Source organism: Hemiscyllium ocellatum, chromosome 8, assembly GCF_020745735.1.
Source record: "Hemiscyllium ocellatum isolate sHemOce1 chromosome 8, sHemOce1.pat.X.cur, whole genome shotgun sequence".
NCBI lineage: Eukaryota > Metazoa > Chordata > Chondrichthyes > Orectolobiformes > Hemiscylliidae > Hemiscyllium > Hemiscyllium ocellatum.
Window position 1 is genome coordinate 120,017,767 of NC_083408.1, and position 22,194 is coordinate 120,039,960.

Consider the following 22,194-nt stretch of genomic DNA (forward strand, 5'->3'; position numbering starts at 1 on the left):
CATAGTGCTAAAGGTTTAGATGGAATAGAATTTCTTCAAGTGCATACAAGATAATTTTCTGATTCAGTATGTGGATGTACCTACTAGAGAAGGTGCAAAACCTAACCTACTCTTGGGAAATAAGGCAGGGCAGGTGACTGAGGTGACAGTGGGGGAGCACTTTGGGGCCAGTAACCGTAATTCTATTTGTTTTAAAATAGAGATGGAAAAAGATAGGCCGGATCTGAAAGTTGAAGTTTTAAATTGGAGAAAGGCCAATTTTGACAGTATTAGGCAAGAACTTTCAAAAGCTGATTGGAGGCAGATGTTCGCAGGTAAAGGGACGGCTGGAATATGGAAAGCCTTCAGAAATGAGATAACAAGAATCCAGAGAAAGTATATTCCTGTTAGGGTAAAAGGGAAGGTATAGGGAATGCTGGATGACTAAAAAAAATTGAGGGTTTGGTTAAGAAAAAGAAGGAAGCATATGTCAGGTATAGACAGGATAGATCGAGTGAATCCTTAGAAGAGTATAAAGAAAGTAGGAGTATACTTAAGAGGGACATCAGGAGGGCAAAACGGGGACATGAAATAGCTTTGGCAAATAGAATTAAGGAGATTCCGAAGGGTTTTTACAAATATATTAAGGACAAAAGGGTAACTAGGGAGAGAATAGGTCCCCTTAAAGACCAGCAAGGCAGCCTTTGTGTGGAGCCACAAAAAATGGGGGAGATAATAAACGAATATTTTGCATCAGTATTTTCTGTGGAAAAGGATATGGAAGATATAGACTATAGGGAAACAGATGGTGACATCTTGCAAAATGTCCAGATTACAAAGGAGGAAGTGCTGGATGTTTTGAAATGGTTAAAGGTGGATAAATCCCCAGGACCTGATCAGGTGTACCCGAGAACTGTGGAAAGCTAGAGAAGTGATTGTTGGGTCTCTTGCTGAGATATTTGTATCATCGATAGTCACGGGTGAGGTGCCGGAAGACTGGAGGTTGGCAAACGTGGTGCCACTGTTTAAGAAGGGTGGTAAAGACAAGCCAGGGAACTATAGACCGGTGAGCCTGACCTCAGTAATGGGCAAGTTGTTGGAAGGAATCCTGAGGGATAGGATGTACATGTATTTGGAAAGGCAAGGACTGATTCGGGATAGTCAACATGGCTTTGTGCGTGGGAAATCATGTCTCACAAACTTGATTGAGTTTTTTGAAGAAGTGACAAAGACGATTGATGAGGGCAGAGCGGTAGATTTAATCTATATGGACTTCAGTAAAGCGATCGACAAGATTCCGCATGGGAGACTGATTAGCAAGGTTAGATCTCATGGAACAGAGGGAGAACTAGCCATTTGGATACAGAACTGGCTCAAAGGTAGAAGACAAAGGGTGGTGGTGGAGGGTTGTTTTTCAGACTGGAGGCCTGTGACTAGTGGATTGCCACAAGGATCGGTGCTGGGTCCTCTACTTTTGTGTCATTTACGTAAATGATTTGGATGCGAGCGTAAGAGGTACAGTTAGTAAGTTTGCAGATTACACCAAAATTGGAGGTATAGTGGACAGCGAAGAAGGTTACCTCAGATTACAATGGGGTCTTGATCAGATGGGCTGAGGGGTGACAGGTGGATTTTAATGTAAATAAATGCAGGATGCTGCATTTTAGGAAAGCAAATCTTAGCAGGACTTGTACACGTAATGGTAAGGTCCTAGGGAGTGTTGCTGAACAAAGAGACCTTGAAGTGCAGGTTCATATCTCCTTGAAAGTGGGGTCGCAGGTAGATAGGATAGTGAAGAAGGCGTTTAGTATGCTTTCCTTTATTGGTCAGAGTATTGAGTATTAGAGTTGGGAAGTCATGTTGCAGCTGTACAGGACATTGGTTAGGCCACTGTTGGAATATTGCGTGCAATTCTGGTCTCCTTCCTATTGGAAAGATGTTGTGAAACTTGAAAGGGTTCAGAAAAGATTTACAAGGATGTTGCCAGGGTTGGAGGATTTGAGCTATAGGGAGAGGCTGAACAGGCTCGGGCTGTTTTCTCTGGAGCATCGGAGGCTGAGGGGTGACCTTATAGAGGTTTACAAAATTATGAGGGGCATGGATAGGATAAATAGACAAAGTCTTTTCCCTGGGGTTGCGGAGTCCAGAACTAGAGGGCATAGGTTTAGGGTGAGAGGGGAAAGATATAAAAGAGACCTAAGGGGCAACTGTTTCACACAGAAGGTAGTACATGTATGGAATGAGCTGCCAGAGGATGTGGTGGAGGCTGGTACAATAGCAACATTTAAGAGGCATTTGGATGCGTACATGAATAGGAAGGGATATGAGCCGGGTGCTGGCAGGTGAGACTAGATTGGGTTGGGACATCTGGTCAGCACGGACGGGTAGGACCCAAGGGTCTGTTTCCATGCTGTACATCGCTATGACTCTATGCGTTGATGAAGGGTTTACCTTATGAACAAATTTAATCTTCAACCATTGGAGTTTAAAAAAGTGATGATTTTTATTAAAGTACATACATCTGATCAGTCTTATATTCAGTTGAGCAATGTGTTTAATCATTGGTTCTTGGACAGGTTATCTTAGCAGAGGAGCCTGAAGGGCATCTCCGACTGGACAGGGTGCTGGTGAAGGCAGAATCTCTCCTACGAGACAAAAATGATGATGAGAAACATGAAATTCATGCAGCAGTGAAACATATTAAAACCCTGTGGGAGGATACACAAATCAATATGGTCCATTGTCACAGGTAGTGTCTCCTTCAAATCTAAAGTAAATAGTACAAGATTGTATAATTGTCATGTTCCTGAACAAGACCATTGGGCTGTTTGTACCGACACCAGCTTTGTGAACATTTGTGCCATACTCCCCTAATTTCAGATGGTGATTGCAGATTTGTTACTCTACACTCTTCCCATGAGTTGGTGGTCATAGAGTCCCACAGCATGGAGACAGGCCTTTTGGCCGAAACTGGACCATGCCCACCAAAGTTCCATGTCCCTGTACTTGACCCAAATCCTTCTGTTGTTGTGTTGTCATAGTCTTCTCAGACCATAGGAGCTGCACTCATTAGAGAGAAGTGACTGGTGGTGTTTTAACGTGTGGGCCACCAGACCTCAGGGGAGGGAAGAGGTTGAGAGGTTGACTACTCTGGCCGACCTATCGTCTTAGCCTGCTCCTGCCCCCACCAAGCTCATCTCCACCTACATCGATACTGTCCTGTCACCCTGGTCCAGAAACTCCCCACATACATTCAGGACAACATCCACACCCTCCACCTCCTGCAAGACTATCATTTCCCTGGCCTCCAACGCCTCATCTTCACCATGGACATCCAGTCCCTGTACACTTCCATCCGCCATGACCAGGACTTCCAAGCTCTCTGTTTCTTCCTCTCCCAATGTCCTCACCAATACCCTTCCTCTGACGCTCTTATTCGTTTGGCTGAACTGTCCTTACTCTCAACAATTTCTCCTTCCAATCCTCCCACTTCCTCCAGACAAAAGGTGTAGCAATGGGCACCCGTATGGGCCCCAGATATGCCTGTCTCTATGTTGGCTGCGTAGAACAGTCCATCTCCTGTAGTTACACTGGCACCACTCCCCACCTCTTCCTCCTTTACGTTGATGACTGCATCGGCGCCACCTCGTGCTCCTGCGAGGAGGTCGAACGGTTCATCAACTTCACCAACTTCACCAACACATTCCACCCTGACCTTAAATTTACCTGGACCATCTCTGACACCTCCCTCCCCTCCCTGGACTTCTCCATGTCCATTAATGACGACCAACTTGACACTGACATTTTTTACAAACCCACCGACTCCCACAGCTACCTGGATTACACCTCTTCCCACCCTATCTCCTGCAAAAATGCCATCTTGTATTCCCAATTCCTCTGCCTCCACCACATCTGCTCCCAGGAGGACCACCACAGAACACACTAGATGGCCTCCTTCCTTAAAGACGAAATTTCCCCTCCCAGGTGGTTGAAGATGCCCTCCAACGCATTTCGTCCACGTCCAGCCCCTCCGCCCTCGAATCCCACCCCTCCAACCACAACAAGGGCAGAATGCCCCAATCCTCACCTTCCACCCCACCAACCTCCGCATAAATCGCATCATCCACCGATATTTCTGCCACCTCCAAACGGACCCCACCACCAGGGATATATTTCCCTCCCCACCCATTTCCGCCTTCCGCAAAGACCATTCCCTCAGTGACCACCTGGTCAGGTCCACGGCCCTCAGCTCCAAAGAAGGCTTCCACGTCCATCAAAGTTTCACCTGCACTTCCACACATGTCATTTATTGTTTTCAGTTGCTCCCCATGCGGTCACCTCTACATTGGAGAAACTGGACGCCTTCTTGCAGAGCACTTTGAGGAACATCTCCGCGACGTCCGCATCAATCAACCCCACTGCCCCATGACCGAACATTTCAACTCCCCCTCCCACTCTGCCGAGGACATGCAGGTCCTGAGCCGCCTCCACCGCCACTCCCTCACCATCCGATGCCTGGAGGAAGAACGCTTCATCTTCCGCCTCGGGACCCTTCAATCCCAGGGCACCAATGTGGACTTCACCAGTTTCCTCATTTCCCCTCCCACCTTACCCCAGTTCCAACCTTCCAGCTCAACACCTCCCTCAACTTGTCCCACCTGTCATTCTTTGTTCTATCCGCTCCACTCTATTGCACTCTCAACTACCTTCCCCCCCCACCCCCCGCAGCCCGAGCCCCACCTCCCTCCCAATTCATCCTCCACCCTGAGGCTGCCAGCCTCATTCCTGATGAAGAGTCAGGCCCGAATCATCGATTTTCCTGCAACTCCTGCTGTGCTTTTTCAACAACACACTCAACTCTGGTCCCCAGCTTCTGCAGACTTCACTGACTCAGGTTGAGAAGGAAAATCCTTCATGGTCACCTCAAACAGCTGATGGGAATTGAACCCACAGTGTTAGCATCACACTACTCTATAAACCGATAATCCAGCCAACCAGCTTCTCAACCTTTCCTTTCAGTATATTTGACCAAATGCCTTTTAAATGTTGTCAATGTATCCTCAACCATTGCTGGGGCTGGCAGCTCATTCCATATGTGTGCCACCTTTACGTTGGGGGAAAAAAAGTTGCCTCTCCAGTTCCCTTTTATTCTTTCCCCTCTAGCCTTAAACTGATGCCCTCTAGTTCTTGATTCTCCAACTCTGGGGAAAAAGACTGAGTGCGTTCACCCGATCCATGTCTCTCACGATCTTGTACACTTCTAGAAGATCTCCCCTTAGTCTCCTATGCTCTAAAGAAAAAAGCTTGTCCAACCTCTCCCTGTAACTTAGACCATTGAGTCCTGGCAACATCTTCTGTAAATTTCTTGTGCACTCTTTCCAGTTTAATAATATCCTTCCTACAGCAAGCTGACCAGAACACAATACTCCCAAGTATAGCCCTACTAACGTCCTGTAGAACTGCAACATAACGTCCCAACTTCTATACACAATGCTCTGACTGATGAAGGCCGGTGTGCCATAAGCCGCCTTCACTGTCCTGTCTACCTGGGACTCCATTTTTAGAGAACCATGCATCTGAACTCCAAGATCCCTGTCTTCCAGGAGATTTATTCACCATCATACAGTGTAATGCATCCATCACCACCTCTATTGGGAAATCTGTTGGTGAATCAATTATATGAACTATCCCCCAGGATTCAAAAGGAGGTAACGGAGAAGATTGCAAAGGCATTGGTAGTGATCTTTCAGCATCACTGGACTGAGGGTTGGTTCCAGAAAACTGAAAAATTGCTAATGTCATCCCTATGTGTAAGAAGGGGAGGAATTTACAGGCTGATTACCTTGACCTCAGTCGTTAGTAATACTTCAGAGTTCATTATTAAAGATGACATTGTCTTACAGATTCGACCATGCGATTTAATGATATAGCCAAATTGATTTTGTCCTTGGACTCTCTGAAATATCCTCTTTCTCTAGTATTCCCCTTTACCAAAAAGACCAACTCTCCTCCTCTTGCTTTCCAAAAATTTCTGAACGCCTTGTAACCAGTAATACTTAACACCCAAATCTACCAGTTCTTGAGGCAGATCTCTGTTATTGTCACAATGTTGTTATCCCACATATCAATCTGTGCTTTTATTTCCCCAGTCTTACTGAATTTACTCCAAGCATTCACATACGTAGCTTCAGTTAAGCGTAACTTCAGTTAAACTTTATTATTTTTCTGCCTTACTCCAAAGTTGTTTATTTGCCATGCTGAATTGTCCATCGTGTCCAGGGATATGCAGGTGAGGTGGGCTAAGAGTGGGAAATGCAGGGTTGTGGGTAGAGTGTGGGGGTCTGGGTGGGATGCTCTTTGGAGGGTTGGTTTTGGTGCACTGGGATGAATGGCCTGTTTTCACACTGTAGGGATCCTGTTATTCTTTGATTCTATGGTATTTATTAACAATCCTCCATTTCACTACTATCTACTCCTCCTAGTATTCTTTCTCTCCTGGTTCCCACACTGCTGCTGAGTTAGTTTGAAGCCTTCCCCATAGAACAAGCAAAACACCCAGAGGGAATACAATCTTGGCTGTATTCAGATGCAACCTGGTACCACCTTGGCCGGAATCAGTCCCAGTGTCCCGGGAATGAAGGCCTCTGTCATGAACCATCGTTTCAGCCACACTTTCATCTGACTTACTGTCCTATTTCTACACTCATTTACACATGGCACTTGGAGTAATCCAATGGTTACTATTTTCGAGGTCCTGCTTGCTAATTTTTTTTTACTTTGCTCTCTTATCTTGAATTGCAGGCTTGCATCCTTCTTCATTAATCTCTGTGAACTATGACCTCTGGGTGTTCACCCTCTCTTGTTAAAGTTCCTGCACAACTTCTGTGATATCCTTGCACTGTACAGCTGGGCCAGCTGAGGTGTCTCAGGCTTGGCTCTTACTGCATTCGTCCAAAGAACCATCATTGTCGCCAATCTCCAAAACGGGAAATCAGTTTGAGAGGGTTACCTCGGGGGACTCCTGCACTACCTCCCTCTTGGCTTGGTTTGCCTAACAGTCATTACTATTGCCTCTTGCTCAGGTTCAGAATGTTAAGGTTGTGTTTAGGGTCTCCCTGCTCTTATTGCATAATCTTTTCTTCATTGACAAGTTAGTCATACATTAGTCAAACAGGACATTTTTTATACAAACAGGAATAATGTGAGAGATGGGGATTAATGTGATTTTCTTGTTTTTTACAGTCGGATTGAATGGATCCTGTTGCATTGGTCTGAATATTTGAAGGCGAGGGAAGATTATTTTCTATGGTTGATGAATATGAAACAAAGGCTGGAACCAGATCTTGAATTGCAGCTTGGTCTTAAGGAGAAGAAATTGCAATTAAGCCATCACACAATCCTACTCAGTAACATTTTGAACCAGGCTGCCCTGCTTGAGCGACTCATACAGGAATCTGGGTCCTTATTTGCAAAGACTGAAGATGAGACAGTCAATGAGGCAGCGCAGCAGATATTAAAAGCTGATCATGAAGCACTTGAGATGAAAGCAAAGGTTGAACATGCTACTTTTATGTAGTTATCTCTCTCGCCACGTGTGTGCATCTCTCCAGGTTACATTGGATGTTCTGACTGATTCTTTGCATAAGTGTGTATGAAAAGATTAGCCTAGGAGACTCAAAATTATTAACGTCAGTTAGACCCCAATTGGAATATTATGTTCAGTTTGAGCAGAATTGGATGTTGGATGGTTGCCTTTGAGAAACAATCAGTGTTGGCTGGGCATGTGATGCCACATCTCATTAGCATTCCATGAGCACTGTGGCAGAAGATCAGTAACCAGAATATAGATTAAAGGAAATTTGCGAAAGAGTAAGAGTCCTTGTGTGATATTTTTTGTCTGGAGTTGTGAAAAGTCTGGCAGAGGGTAGGAAAGTATTTGCCTCCCTGGAATGGGTGGGAATGCTTGCATAACCAAGAGGAAATGGATCAAGAGTAAACTGATGGCGAGAACAATGACTTGAATACTGATTTTCCTTTTTTAGGAAAAGGTGAAGATCTTGGAAGCAATTGTACAACAGCATCAAGAATATGCAGACAGGCGGGAGGAATTCCAGAACTGGCTGCATTGCATGAAGGAAAAAATTAATAAATGCAACACGTGCACAGACAAAAAGAATCCGATGGAGAGATCATTTAGAGAGCTGAAGGTAAATGATCTGAGAATGTACAATTAGACGCACTTCATAATTAAGGTGCCATGGGAATGCTGATTATAACATGATGGAATTTTGGATTTACTTTGAGGGAGAAAATTTACTTCATTTTTATTCATGGGACTAGAGTGTCACTGGCTGGATCACCATTTATTACCCGTACCTAATTGCCCAAAGGGTAATTAAGAGTCAGCCACATGGTGGGACGGGCACTGAATGCTGGCCTCTGCTGCATTCTGTCAATAAATTTACAAAGAAAACCTTGCTGTTGATCTGGAGTCACATTTGGCCACTTGCCAGATTTCATTCTCTAAAGGGCATTAGAACCAGATGGGGTTTTCCTGACAACTGGCAATGGTTTCATGGTTGTCATTAAACTCTTAATTCCAGTATATTATTATTCAAATTCCACCATCTGCCTTGGTGGCATTCAGAGTCAGATCCACATAACATGACTTGGGTATCTGGATTAATTGTCTAGCAAGAATACCATTGGCCACCCCTTGTGTTTCACATTCAAATAAGAGCAATTATAAAGGAGTGCTGGCTAAAGTGAGCTGGGAAGCTAGGTGAAGGAATAGATCGATTTTAGATCCCATCAGTGATATTTTAATGAGATACTTGACAATACTCCGAGGGAAGGGGATGCTGAAAAAAAACCACTTTGATTGCAAGTTTATATTTGGCACAACTTTGCCAGTTTTGTGGTCAGTAAGAACACTTCAGGAGATGTCACAATCTCGCAATGAAAATGTTTTTTTCCCCAGCATTCCTGTTCCCTCTGAATGTCAGTGATGATATCGATATTGCCAATTCTGTGGTCAGCAAAAACACTTCAACAGGACATGTCATGATACAGATGCCAACTTGTGTTCAGGACTTGGAGTTGGGCTTAAAACCACAACCTTGTAATTTGGAGGTGAGAGTGCAACCCACTTGCAGAGTTCATCTTGTATGTTATGAATGCAGGAAGCTTAGAGGAACAGAGAGATTTTGGGGTACTAGTCCACAGATTCCTGAAGGTGGCAGCAGAGGTTAATAGGATGTTTAAAAAGGCATCCAGCACACTTGCCTTTATCAGCTGTGGCATTGAGTATAAGAGCAGGGAGGTTAACTGCGATTGTGTAGAACTTTCATCAGGCCACAGCTGGAGTACTGTGTGTAGTCCTGGTCACCACACCATAGGACTTAGACAGGCAGGGGCACAAAGGGGATTCACCAGGACGTTGCCTATGATGAAGCATTTTTGCTATGAAGCGAAGTTTGATAAACTCTGCTTTTAAAAAATTGAATAGAGTAGAATCCCCACAATGTGCAAGCAGGCCATTTGGCCCATAGAGTCCACACCGACCCTCTGAAGAGCATTCCAGACCCTGCCCCCCCCCAACCCCCATCTCTTCCTGTAACCCTGCATTTCCCATGGCTAATTGATTCCACCTGTGCAACCCTGGAAAGTATGGACAACTTAACATAGCCAATCCAGCTAACCTGCACATCTTTAGATTGTGGGAGGAAATCTGAGCACCTGTAGGAAACTCTCTCAGACATGGGGAAAAAAAAATGTGCAAACTCCACACAGACAGTCGCCCAAGGGTGGAATGAGTTTTTTTTTTCTTGGAGCAGAGAAGATTGAGAGGAGACTTAATAAAGGTATGCAAGATTATGAAGGATGTGGACATGGGGTGAATGAAAGAAGCTGTTCCCTTCAGTTGAAGAGTCAGTAACAAGGGGGCATAATTTTCAAGGTGAAAGGTGATGGTCTTGAGGGGATTTGAAGAAAAATCATTTTACCCAAAGGATGTTAGGAATCTGGAAAGCACTGCCTGGGAAGCAGTTGAGGTGGAAAATCTTGCTAACCTTTAAACAGTGTTTGAGCATATGAAATGTCATAACATTCAAGGCTATGGGTCTAGTGCAGGAAAATGGGACGAGTATAGGTAGTGGTATTGTCTGGTGGTGCAGGCTGGATGGGCCAAAACAGAAAATGAGAGCAGGAGTAGACATTCGACCCTTTGAGTCTGTTCTGCCATTGATTGTGTTCATAGCTGATCATGCATCCAGAACGCTGTTCCTGCTTTCTCCCCATACCCTTCATCCTATTAGCGTGAAGAGCTACATCTACCTCCACTTTGTCAACATTCAATGTTTTGGCTTCAGCCACTTCCTGTGGGTTAAAATTCCTCAGGCTCAACACTGTTTGTGTGAAGATATTTTTCTATATCCTTAGACTGTCATAGCGTTCTCGAGTCCTACAGCAGAGAGACAGGCCCTTTGGCCCAAACTGGTCCTTGCCATCCATGCCAATTGTGGACTCCCTGCACATTGAGAACATCCTTCCTGTTGAGTATCTGTTGAGTCTTTCTTGAATTTAATAGTTTTGGTGAAATTTCCCTCATTCTTCTAAACTCGAGTGAATATACTCTATTATCTCTTTATTCATAGAATCGTACAGTACAGAAACAAACTCGTCCATGCTGACCAGGTATCCCAAATTAATCCAGTCCCGTTTGTCAGCATTTGGCCCATATCTCTGTAAACCCTCCCATTTCATAATCCCATCCAGATGCCTTTTAAATGTTGTAATCTACCAGTCTTTACCACCACATGTGGCAGCTCATTCCATCAGGGCACCACTCTCTGGATGAAAATGCAGAGTCCCTTATGTCCCTTTTCAATCTTTGACATCACCCTTTAAACCTCTGCCCTCTAGTTTTGGACTACTCTACCCAAGGGAGAAAACCTTGGCTGTTCGCCCGTTCAATGTCCCTCATGATTTTGTAAACGTCTGTAAGGTCATCCCTCAGCCCCTGATGCTCCAGGAAAAATAGCCCCAGCCTATTCCCTCCAGCTCAACAACATCTTTCCAAGATCATCAAGACCAGAATTGAATGCAGTATTTTAAAAGTGTCCTGTACAGCTGCACTATGACCTCCCTACTCCTGTACTCAATGCACTGACCAATAAAGGCAAGCGTACCAAATGCCGTCTTCATTCTTCTGTCTGCAACATAGAACATAGAAAATACAGCACAGTACAGGCCCTTCGGCCCACTATGTTGTGCTGAGGATTAATCCTTACCTAAAATAAAATAAACTAACTTACGCACCGCTCAATTCCCTGCTATCCATGTGCATGTCCAGCAGTCATTTAAATGTCCCTAACGACTCTGCTTCCACCACCACCGCTGGCAACACATTCCATGCATTCACAACTCTCTGCATGAAGAATTTACTTCTGACATCTCTATACCTTCCTCCTAACACCTTAAACCTATGACTCCACGTGGCAGTCAGTCCTGTCCTGGGGAAAAGTCTCTGGTTATCGACTCTATCCATGCCTCTCATTACCTTGTACACCTCGATCAGGTCACCTCTCTTCCTCCTTCTCTCCAGACTCAGGCTATGTTCACTGGAGCATTGGAGGCTGAGGAGTGACGTTATCGAGGTTTATAAAATCATGAGGGGCTGGGATAGGGTGAACAGACAAGGTCCTTTTCCCCTTAGGGGAATCTAAAATGAGTGGACATGGGTTTATGGTGAGAGGGGAAAGAATTGAAAGGGACCTAAGGGGCAACTTGTTCACGCACAGAATGTTGCGTTTATGGAATGAGCTGCCAGAGCACGTGGTGGAGGACTGGAATAATTACAACATTTAAAAGGCATCTGGATGGATATATGAATGGAAAGGGTTTAGAGGGACATGGGTCAAATGCTGGCGAATGGGACTAGATTATTTTAGGATATTTGGTCGGTATGGACTGCAGGATCTATTTCCATGTTTTACATCTCTGTGACTCTTGCCTAATACCGTCAAAATTGGCCTTACTCCAAATTAGAACTGTAATTTTTTGGTCAATTCTGGCCTTTTCCATTAACTACTTTAAAACTAATACATCTATGATCACTTGGTCCAAAGTGCTCCTCCAGTGACACTTCAGGCACTTGCCCTGCCTTATTTCCCAAGAGAAGTTCGAGTTTTGCTCTTCTCTGGCAGGTATATCCACCGACTGAATCAGAAAACTTTTTTGTTGCATGTAATGTGACAGTTCCAGTATATGTTTGGAGTGCCATCCCACCGATAAGTCTGGTAAACCTTTGCTACACTCCCTCCACAGCTTGAACAATTCTCCTTCAGATAAGGAGACCAAAACTGCACCAATACTTCAGGTGTGATCTCACCAATCTCTTTTCCAATTAACACAAGACATCCCTCTTCCTGTACTTGACTCCTCTCACTATGAAGGCAAACATACCATTTGCCGCCTTCACCAACTGTTGCACCTTCAGTTGATGAACAAGGACACCCAGGTCTCGTTTCACTTCCTCCTTTCTCAATCTGTGTCCATTCAGATAATCTGCCTGTCTGTTTTTGCAGCCAAAGTGGATAACCTCTCCTTCATCCACATGGTACTTCCCATGTATAGGTGCCTCTCATACTCCATCGAATTGAATTGGTTAGGAAATTGGCTTAGTGATGGGAACAATAATGAGCTAACGAGTGTACAGGACAAGGTTGAGATTGGTGGTGTTCGGAAAGGTGAAAATGTTGTTTTCTTTATATCTGAATGACTTCATCTATTTAACATCCTGGTCGTATCACTCCTGGAGTTCTACTTGCATTTCTGGGAACCGCATCTCTGGAAGGATGTTTTAACCTCAAATGGAGTGAAGCATACATTCTCCAGAATACCTGGGCATCATATATACTTCATGTACAAAGAAATTTTTGAACAAATGTGTACCTGTGTTAACTAAAATGAATACTGTAGATCAAGTTCTGAAGATGGGTCACCAGACCTGAAATATCAATTCTGCTTTTTCTCCACAATAGAGCCAGACCTATGGAGTTATATCCAGCAATTTGTGTTTTTGTTTCTGTAGATATTTCCGTTGGTTGGCGACTTTGGGACAGTGGATATGGAGTCACAGATTGGAGCTAGGTTTACAACAGTGACATGAAAAAGTACTTGTACATAAAAAGTACAGTTGAAGTTTATATAGCCTTTTCTGAAAAATCAAGTTAACACAAGATTCGTTATTACTCTGAACTTTCAGATGATAGACTGTTGTTTTCCAAAGAGATTAAAGGATGTGTACCAGAAGTATTTGCAGTTAAATTGCAATCAGAAGTAAATTGGATGGTAGAACATGGTCTAAGAGCTGGTTGACATCCTTCTGTGGGAATGCAGCCTCCATATTCTGAGACTTGGTGCTTGAGATGCTTTGATTAACCTGGATTTAATTCCATTTCTCCATCCACAGGAACTGAGTGATGAGGTCAGCAGGAAAAAGGGAGAGCTGGACAATCTGCAGGTTGAGGCCACGACTGTAATCCTCAGTACATCTCCTCTAGGTGCTGAGAACATCACCAAAGACCTGGAGACGCTGACAGCAAACTGGAATAATCTGAGGCTGAGCTGCCAGCAAGATCAGGTGCCACTGGAGATTGGATTTCATTCTGTGCTGGAATCCAACTCAAGGGCTGAGCAGCTGGAGAGAGAAGTTGCCGAGTTAGCAGACTGGCTGCAGAGCTTAGATTTGCAGCCTCCAGATGATGACGCGATGGAAACTGCATGGCGCAAATGTCTTGTAAGTTAGAAATTAAATCGTAGAAAGTATAAAAAGACCAAAGGAAGCCATTCAGTTTACAGCTAAGCTAACTCTCATACTCTCCCATAAAGTAATTTTATCTTCTCTTCAGGTATTTATTCAATTCATTTTGAAAGTCATATTTGAGTTTGCTTCCACCGTCGTGAATTCCAGACCTTAAGTATGTGCTGTGCCTCCTCGTTGCCTTTCTCCTGACTCCTGCATTTGAAATACGAGCTCTGTCTCTCTCGTCACCATTGCTGCCAGATCTGTCAATTTTTTTCAACATTTCCTGTTCCTATTTTGGATGTTAAATATTTGCAGTACTTGGTTCTGTATTAATTTCCAAGATCTTGCTCCAGCCAGTGCACTAGTTTGAAATAGGATCACTTGCTAACTCCTAACAGCTTGCACCTGAAGCTTCAACAAAAAATGACATGTATCTGTACATGTAAGGTACACAGCACAAAAACAAAATGTCTTATTGACAAAGAACAAAGCAAATGTACAGCCCAGGAACAGGCCCTTCGGCCCTCCAAGCCTGAGCTGATCCAAATGTACTGTCTAAACCTGTTGCCCAATTCCTAAGCATTTGGAGTTGGTGCTTTAAAAAAAAGTGCTGACAACTCAGCACTGCAGGGTATAAAGTGGATAGGAATGCATGAAGGGTGGGTGGGATTGCTGTACCAATTCATATAGAAACGTAGAAAATAGCTGCAGGAGTAGGCCATTCGGCCCTTTGAGCCTGCACCACCATTCAATATGATCATGGCTGATCATGCAATCTCAGTATTCCATTCCGGCCCCCTATCCGTACCCCTTCATCCCTTTAGCTACAAGGGCCATGTTCAGCTCCCTCTTAATATATTATTGAACTGGCCCCAACAGCTTCCAGCGGAAGGGAATTCCACAGGTTCTCAACTCTGAGTGAAGAAATTCTTCCTCGTCTCAGTCCTGAATGGCTTATTCCTTATTCTTAGACATCCCCAACATCAGGAACATGCTCCATGCATCTAGCCTGTCCAATCTCATCAGGTTTTTATATGTTTCTGTGAGATTCCATCCCCGTTCTTGTAAATGCCAGTGAGTACAAGCCCAGCCCAGTCAATCCAGTCTTTCCCCATCTGTCAGTCCTGCCATCCCGGGAGTCAGTCTGGTCAACCTTCGCTGGACTCCCTCAGGAGCAAGGACGTCCTTCCTCAGACTCGGAGACCAAAACTGCACACAATCCTGAAGGTGTGGCCTCACCAAGGCCATGTGTAACTGCAACAAGACCACCTTACTCCGATATTCTCATCCTCTTGCTATGAAGGAGAACATGCCATTAGCTGTCCTCACTGCCTGCTGCACCTGCCTGCCAACCTTCAGCAACTGTCCCACCATGACACCCAGGTCTCGCTGCAACTCATCTTCTCCTAAACTGCCACCATTCACATAATAATCTGCCTTCCGTTTTTGTGATCAAAGTGGATAACCATACATATGCCAGTCTGTGTCAGTCATCCTGCAGCCTCTTAGCATTCTCTTCATAGCATGGCACAGCATGAACAAAATGAAAATTAGGGTCAAAACAGAATGAATGTCGATTGAGGCAGAAGGTAAGGGGATAAAAACATGAATCGGTAGACAGCCTGCAGTGGAAGAAAAGTGGAGCAAGAAAGAAGCAGCCAGCTGTTATACAATGAATGAAGACGAGATATAGAATAATGATCACAGGAGCTATCAGCTACTCCAAATAACCTGACAAACATGCAGAAAGAGTAAGTGAACATTTTCCTGAACTTGCTTAACTGGCTTCTTATTCAATTCATAAGAAGCCAAGAAGGGGAAAAGAATACTGTTGGATCAAAGAATGGAAAATGGTCAGGGAAGTAAAAAAGCAGACAGCTTTGAGGAGTATCCATTCAGGAATGATTATATCATACAGTTTAAGATAATGAGTGGCAGCAAAATGGTGATGTTAATCAACTAGAAATCCCAGAGCCTGGTCAAATGCTCCCATGCAATGATCCCACTTCAATAATTGTTTGTATAAATTAATAGATTTGGAATGAAATGTTCAGTCTGACGAATAATGATGAAATCAGATTATGATAAATTTCCATGTGATTCATTAATGTCCTACAGAATTTCCATTTTTGTGTTCATGGAGTGTGGTGTCGCGATCTAGACAAGCATTTATTTTCCAATCATAATTACCCTGTGAAGGAGTGGGCAATTGGCTACTACAGCAGTCAGTGAGTGTATGGATACCCATAGTGCTGTTCAGGAGACAATTTCAGGATTTTGACCAAGTGCAGGAATGGTGATATAGTTCCAAACGGGATGGTTTGTGGTGTCGAGTCAATTTACAGGGGATGCTGTTCCCACGCAGTTGCTGCCCTTGTTCTTGTAGGTGTTAGAAGTTGAAGGTTTAGCAGGTGCTGTTGAAAGAACCTGGCTAAGTTACTTGCATGCATCTAGTAGATGGTGCACATCACTGTTGTTCTGAAGGGAATGAATGTTCAAGGTTAACGTGGCCGAAGGGATACTAGTCAAGCAGGTTTTTTTGTCCTGGATGATATCATGACTTTTGAGTCACTCAGGTAATTACAAAGTGTTCTATCACGCTCCTGACTTGTACATTGTAGATGGCGGGCAGGTTTTGGGAAGTCAGGATGTGAGTAACGTGCTGCAGTATTCCCAACCTCTGATCTGCTCTTGTAACTACTGTATTTATGTGGCTAGTCCAGTTCAGATTTTATTTAGTGTTAACTGCTGGTATAGTGGGGGAACTCGGCGATGGCAATGCCATTGAATATAAAGGAAGGATGATTGGATTCTTTCTTGTTAGAAATGATTGTAGCCTGGAGTTTGTGTGGTGCGCATGTTACTTGCTACTTGGACATTGTTCAGGTCTTGCTGCATTTCAACGTGGACTGCTTCAGGATCTGATGAATTACAAATGGTGCTGAACATTATGCAGTCATCAGGAAAGATCTGTCAGATTTTGGACCGTGAGACATAAGTGCAGAAGTAGACTGTTCAGCGCATCAGATCATCTCTGCCCTTCAATGAGATTGTAGCTGCTCTGAGAAACCTCAACTCCACTTTGCTGCCTTCTGATATTATGGCTTCTGGTCCCAGACTCTCCCACAAAGAGAAAGAACCTTTTGTATTTACCTTGTCAAACCACCTGTGAATCTTGTCAATAAGGTTACCTCTCATTATTCGAAGTTCCACCAGTTCAGTCAACTTTACCTCCACTGGTAAAGATAGTCTCTCCATCTCTGGGATCAGCCTGATGACTCGCTTGGACTGCTTCTGAAGTCAATATGTCATTTCATTAATAAGGGTTCTAAGTTTTTGAGTTACAAATCTTCTCAAAAATGGCATAGATAAGGGACCCCAAATCTGTTCACAGTATCTCAGCTGTGGTCTGACTAGTGCCTTGTACAGTTTTAGCATAACTTCCTACTCCATTCTCTTTGAAATAAGGTCAACATTCCATTTGCCTTCTCTATTAACTGTTGAACTTGGATGGTAGCATTTTGTAATTTGTGGGTGAGCGCTTCCATATCTCTGTGTTCCATCTTTCTGCAGTCTTTCTCCATGTAACTTAAATTCAATTGCTCTATTCAACAAGCCAAAATGTAGAACCTCTCATTGTCTCACCTTATATTCCATCTGCCAAGTTTTTTTTTGCCAACTTTTGATCTTAACCTATCCATATTCCTCTGCAGATTCTTTGTGTCATCCTCATCACTTGCCTTTCCATCTATTTTGGTTGCATCTGCAAACTGAGCAAAATACATTCTTTTTCCTCATTCATGTCATTAATAGATATGGTCAATAATGGTGGCCCCAGCACGGATGCCTGTGGCACAATGCTAGTTACAGGTTGCCATCCTGAAAATTACCCCCCCCTCGCTTTACGCTCCCACGCACACGCACCACCTTCCCAACTTTGCCTTCCATTTGTTAGCTAATCCTCTATCCATGCAAATGCTATCTTTAACAGCTTGGGCTCATATCACAATCAATATCCTTGACCAGCTAAATAGATAAGTGGTTATAAGATTAGGTCAGAGACTAGGAATTTTAGGGCAAGTAATTAGAATCCTCACTCCCCAAAGCCTGTCTTCCATCTACAAAGCACAAGCCAGGAGTGTGATGGAGTAGTCCAAACCTGTCTGGATGAATGCAGCTCCCACATTACTCACGAAGCTTGGCACCATCCATGATAAAGCAGCCCACTTGATTGGTACCATATCCATCACTTTCAACATTCACCCACTTCACCACCCCTGCACAGTAGCTACAATGTGGTACCATTTACAAGCTGCACTGTAGTACCTCACTGAGGCTTCTTAATCAGCACCTTCCAAATTCACGAACTCTACCACCTGGAAAGAGAAAGGCATCAAATGCCATGGTTATACCATACCTGCAAGTTGTCCCAAATCATACACCATCTTGACTTTAAATTGTATCACCATTCCATCACTGCCACTGGGTCAATTCCTAGAGCTCCCTTCCGAATGGTATTGTAGGTGTACCCAAAGAACTGCAAGTCCTCACCACCACCTCCAGGAGAAGTAGCAATATGTAATAGCTGTGATGACAATCCTGGCAACACTTTTGAGCAAATTTTAAGCACTGCCTTGATGAAGCAGAATCCTTTAGAAGGCCGTGTTGAGACAAATGCTTTCTTGATTTTCCTATAAAAATAGTCTAAATGACTTGAACTTGGATGGAGAGCGCAATTTAACCACTTATAGTTGAGACAAACCTTTTTCAACCTAAAGATTTTCTCAGTTAAAAATTATTGCAGCCAAGGACTGAATTGAGACCAGCTTTACAATCAATCTTTTCAAACAAAACGCAAGAAAGGGCAGAAAGATGAGAGTAAAATACTGTACTGATCATCAGATTAGAGTCTTGACACTATTAAGGTTTAAGGTGTAATTGTTATTGGAATTTGCAGCCAAGTGAAATTATGATTTGAACAGCACCAATCTTCAGAAGGCAAAAGAACTAGAGGAGAATGATAAATTCCTTCAGGCGATGTTCTTAAGATTCAGATCAATTTGCTAGAGACCATCAGAACTTTTTAAAGACAATTGAACATGAAGGCTACTTTGCAGGATTATGGGCCAAAAGCTGAAACATGCTGCACCCTCCTGAAGTCTGCTTGCCAAACCTCCATCTCTCACTGTGCTTCTGCAGGCTTGTGTCCTGTTAGCGAGTTATGAGAAAATTTGTAGCTCAGGTTGAGGCTCTGGATGTAAGTTTGTTTTCTGACCTGGAAGGTTTGTTTTCAGATGTTTCATCACCACACTAGATAACATCAGTGAACCTCCAGTGAAGCACTGGTGTGAGTGACCCGCTTTCTATGTATTTATGTGTTTAGGTCCCCTTGTGTTGGTGACATCATTTCCTGTGGTGGTGTCATTTCCTGTTCTTTTTCTCAGACCGTGGTAAATGGGGTCTACGTTGATGTATTTGTTGATAGAATTCCGCTTGGAATGCCATGCTTCTAGGTATTCTTGTGCATGTCTCTGTTTGGTTTGTCCTAGGATGGGATGTGTTATCCCAGTTGAAGTGGTGTCCTTCCTCATCCATATGTAGGGATATTAGTGAGAGAGGGTCATGTCTTTTTGTGGCTAGTTGATGTTCATTTATCTTGGTGGCTATGGGAGACATGTTGGAACTCTACCAACAAACATATCGACTTTGACCTCCATTTACCACCCTCTGAGAAAAAGAACAAGAAATGATATCACCACAGCGAATGACATTACCAACACAAGGAAACCTAAACACATAAATAGAAAGTCGGTCATGAACGTCAGTGCTTCACCGGAGGCCCACTGAAGATGTTACCTAGTATGGTGATGAAACATCTGAAAACGAATCTTCCAGCTCATTGAGCAAACTTACATCCAGATTTGTTCCCTGTGCTGAAGTCCACATCAGTAAAATGCCACTGAAGCTTGGTCTGCACCACCTCATATTTTGTGCAATCTCAGCAAGATTTTCTTTCACCTTGCTCTTTGTTTTCTTTATGTCCCAGCTCACCAGGTCTTCCATTTTAGCAGAGGAGCCAAGAATGGAAGAGCTTCAGCTTAAATTGAAAGAATTTTGCAGATCCTCTCAGAATGAAGAAGAACTTTCTAACAAAGTCCTGAGTGTAATTCGAGAGTATAAAAGGTAACAGCACACTTTTATTCCACATGAAAGGTTGATGTGCACAACATTTGGAAGCACTGGCTGGATCAGACAAAGTCAGCGTGGATTTACAAATTTACTGGAATTTTTCAAGGATGTAATGAGTAGAGTTGATGGGGCAAGCCAGTGGATGTGGTTTACTTGGACTTCCAGAAGGCTTTCAGTAGAGTCAAAGAGTCATAGAGATGTACAGCATGAAAACAGACCCTTCGGTCCAACCCCTCCATGCCAACCACATATCCTAACCAAATCTCGTCCCACCTGCCAGCACCCGGCTCATATCCGTCCAAACCTTTCTTATTCATATACCCATCCAAATGCCCCTTAAGTGTTGCAATTGTACCAGCCTCCACCACATTCTTCGGCAGCTCATTCCATACACGTACCACCCTCTGTGTGAAAATGTTGCCCCTTAGGTCTCTTTTCTATCTTTCCCCTCTCACCCTAAACCTATGCCCTCTGGTTCTGGACTCCCCGACCCCAGGGAAAAGACTTTGTCTGTTTATCCTATCCATGCCCCTCATTTTGTAAACCTCTATAAGGTCACCCCTCAGCCTCCAACACTCCAGGGAAAACAGCCCTAGCGTGATCAGCCTCTCCCTGTAGCTCAGATCCTCCAACTCTGGCAACATCCTTGTAAATCTTTCTGAACCCTTTCAAGTTTCACAACATCTTTCCAATAGGAAGGAGACCAGAATTGCACACAATATTCTAACAGTGGCCGAACCAATGTCCTGTACAGCCGCAACATGACCTCCCAACTCCTGTACTCAATACTCTGACCAATAAAGGAAAGCATATCAAATGCCTTCTTCACTATCCTATCTACCTGCGCCACTTTCAAGTAAGGTCCCATATAAGTGATTGTGTAAAATTAAAGTGCATAAGATTGGGGGTGGTGGATAGCGAACTGGTTGGAATGCAGGAAAAAAAAGAATACCATTAAGTGAGCTTTTTTAACCAAGTGACAGACAGTAACGAGTTGGGTATAGCAGGGATCAGTGCTTGGAACCCAGCTATTTACTAGATAAACTGGGTAGGAGGGCAAGCTGTGAGGAGGATACAGATGTTTCAGTGTGATTTGGACAGGCTGACTGAGGGACCAAATGCATGGATAAATGAGATTATGTACTTGGGGAGCAAAAATAGGAAGACAGAATATTATCTGAAATGTGTTAGCATCATTGAATCCCTAAGTTCAGAAACAGGCCATTTGGCCTTTCGAGTCCGCACCAATCCTCCGAAGCGCCTTTGACTCTATCCCTGTAACCCTGCGTTTTCAGTGGCTAACCCAACTAGCCTGCACAGCCCTGGACACTATGGGCAATTTAGCATGGCCAGTTCATCAAACCTGCATATTTTTGGAGTGTGGGAGGAACTGGAGCACCTGGAGGAAACCTGCACAGATATTGGGCGAAAGTGCAAACTCCACATAGACAGTTGCCTGAGGCAATTGGCACTGCCTCAAACCCTAGAGCTTGGCAGTGTGAGGCAGCAATACTAACCACTGAGTAACTCTGCCACCTTGGGAAAGGTGAAGGTACAAAGTGACCTGAGTGTCCATGTCCACCAGTCGTGAAGGTGAAGATGAGGTCAAATGGTATATCAGCCTTAATAGTGAGAGGATTCCAGTACAGGAGCAGGGATGACTTGCTGCAATTGTTCAGAAGAGCATGAAAGATAAGGTAATATTGGGGGTCCAATTGTTAAAGGATGCAGGGTAGCAGAGGAACCGAAGTACAAAGATGCCCAGGCATTTGAAGATGGTGAGACAGATGAATCGAGCAGTTTACAAAGCATACAGTATTCTGTACTATATTATTAGGGTCATAGATGACAAGTGTAGATGCAAAAAGATTTGTTCCCCAAAGTGAGAGTGTATTAGACCAGAGAGTATGGATATCATAGGTGTAAGATAGAGGTGAGGAGGAAATATTTCTATGGGGCAGTGAATCTGTAGAATTTGTTCCATAGAGGTTGGGTCATGGAGTACATTCAAAACAGAGACAGATATTTTTAATGCTGTATGGCGCTCTCTCAGTCTCTCTTTTTCTGTAATCAGGAGAGGAATCAATGGTTATGGGGGAAAAGTAGAGTTGAGGATGATCAGATCAGCTGTGATACATTGACTGGTGGTACAGACTTGCTGGGCTGAATGGCCACCTGCTCTAATGTCTTATGGTCGTCTTTTTCAATACAGGTTG

At 43.8% G+C, this 22,194-nt stretch overlaps 1 protein-coding gene across 4 annotated transcripts in view; it reads left to right on the forward strand.

Annotated features, from left to right (window-relative positions):
- Positions 1-22,194, forward strand: part of syne3 (spectrin repeat containing, nuclear envelope family member 3) — an 80,225-nt gene that overhangs the window by 10,806 nt on the left and 47,225 nt on the right. For 3 of the 4 annotated variants that reach the window (XM_060829540.1, XM_060829541.1, XM_060829542.1), the window contains exons 3-7: positions 2,556-2,728; positions 7,222-7,531; positions 8,022-8,186; positions 13,454-13,780; positions 19,836-19,972. In XM_060829540.1, coding sequence (XP_060685523.1) covers positions 2,556-2,728; positions 7,222-7,531; positions 8,022-8,186; positions 13,454-13,780; positions 19,836-19,972 — 1,112 coding nt within the window. The remainder of the gene's footprint in view (positions 1-2,555; positions 2,729-7,221; positions 7,532-8,021; positions 8,187-13,453; positions 13,781-19,835; positions 19,973-22,194) is intronic. The other variant, XM_060829543.1, reaches the window with a different exon arrangement.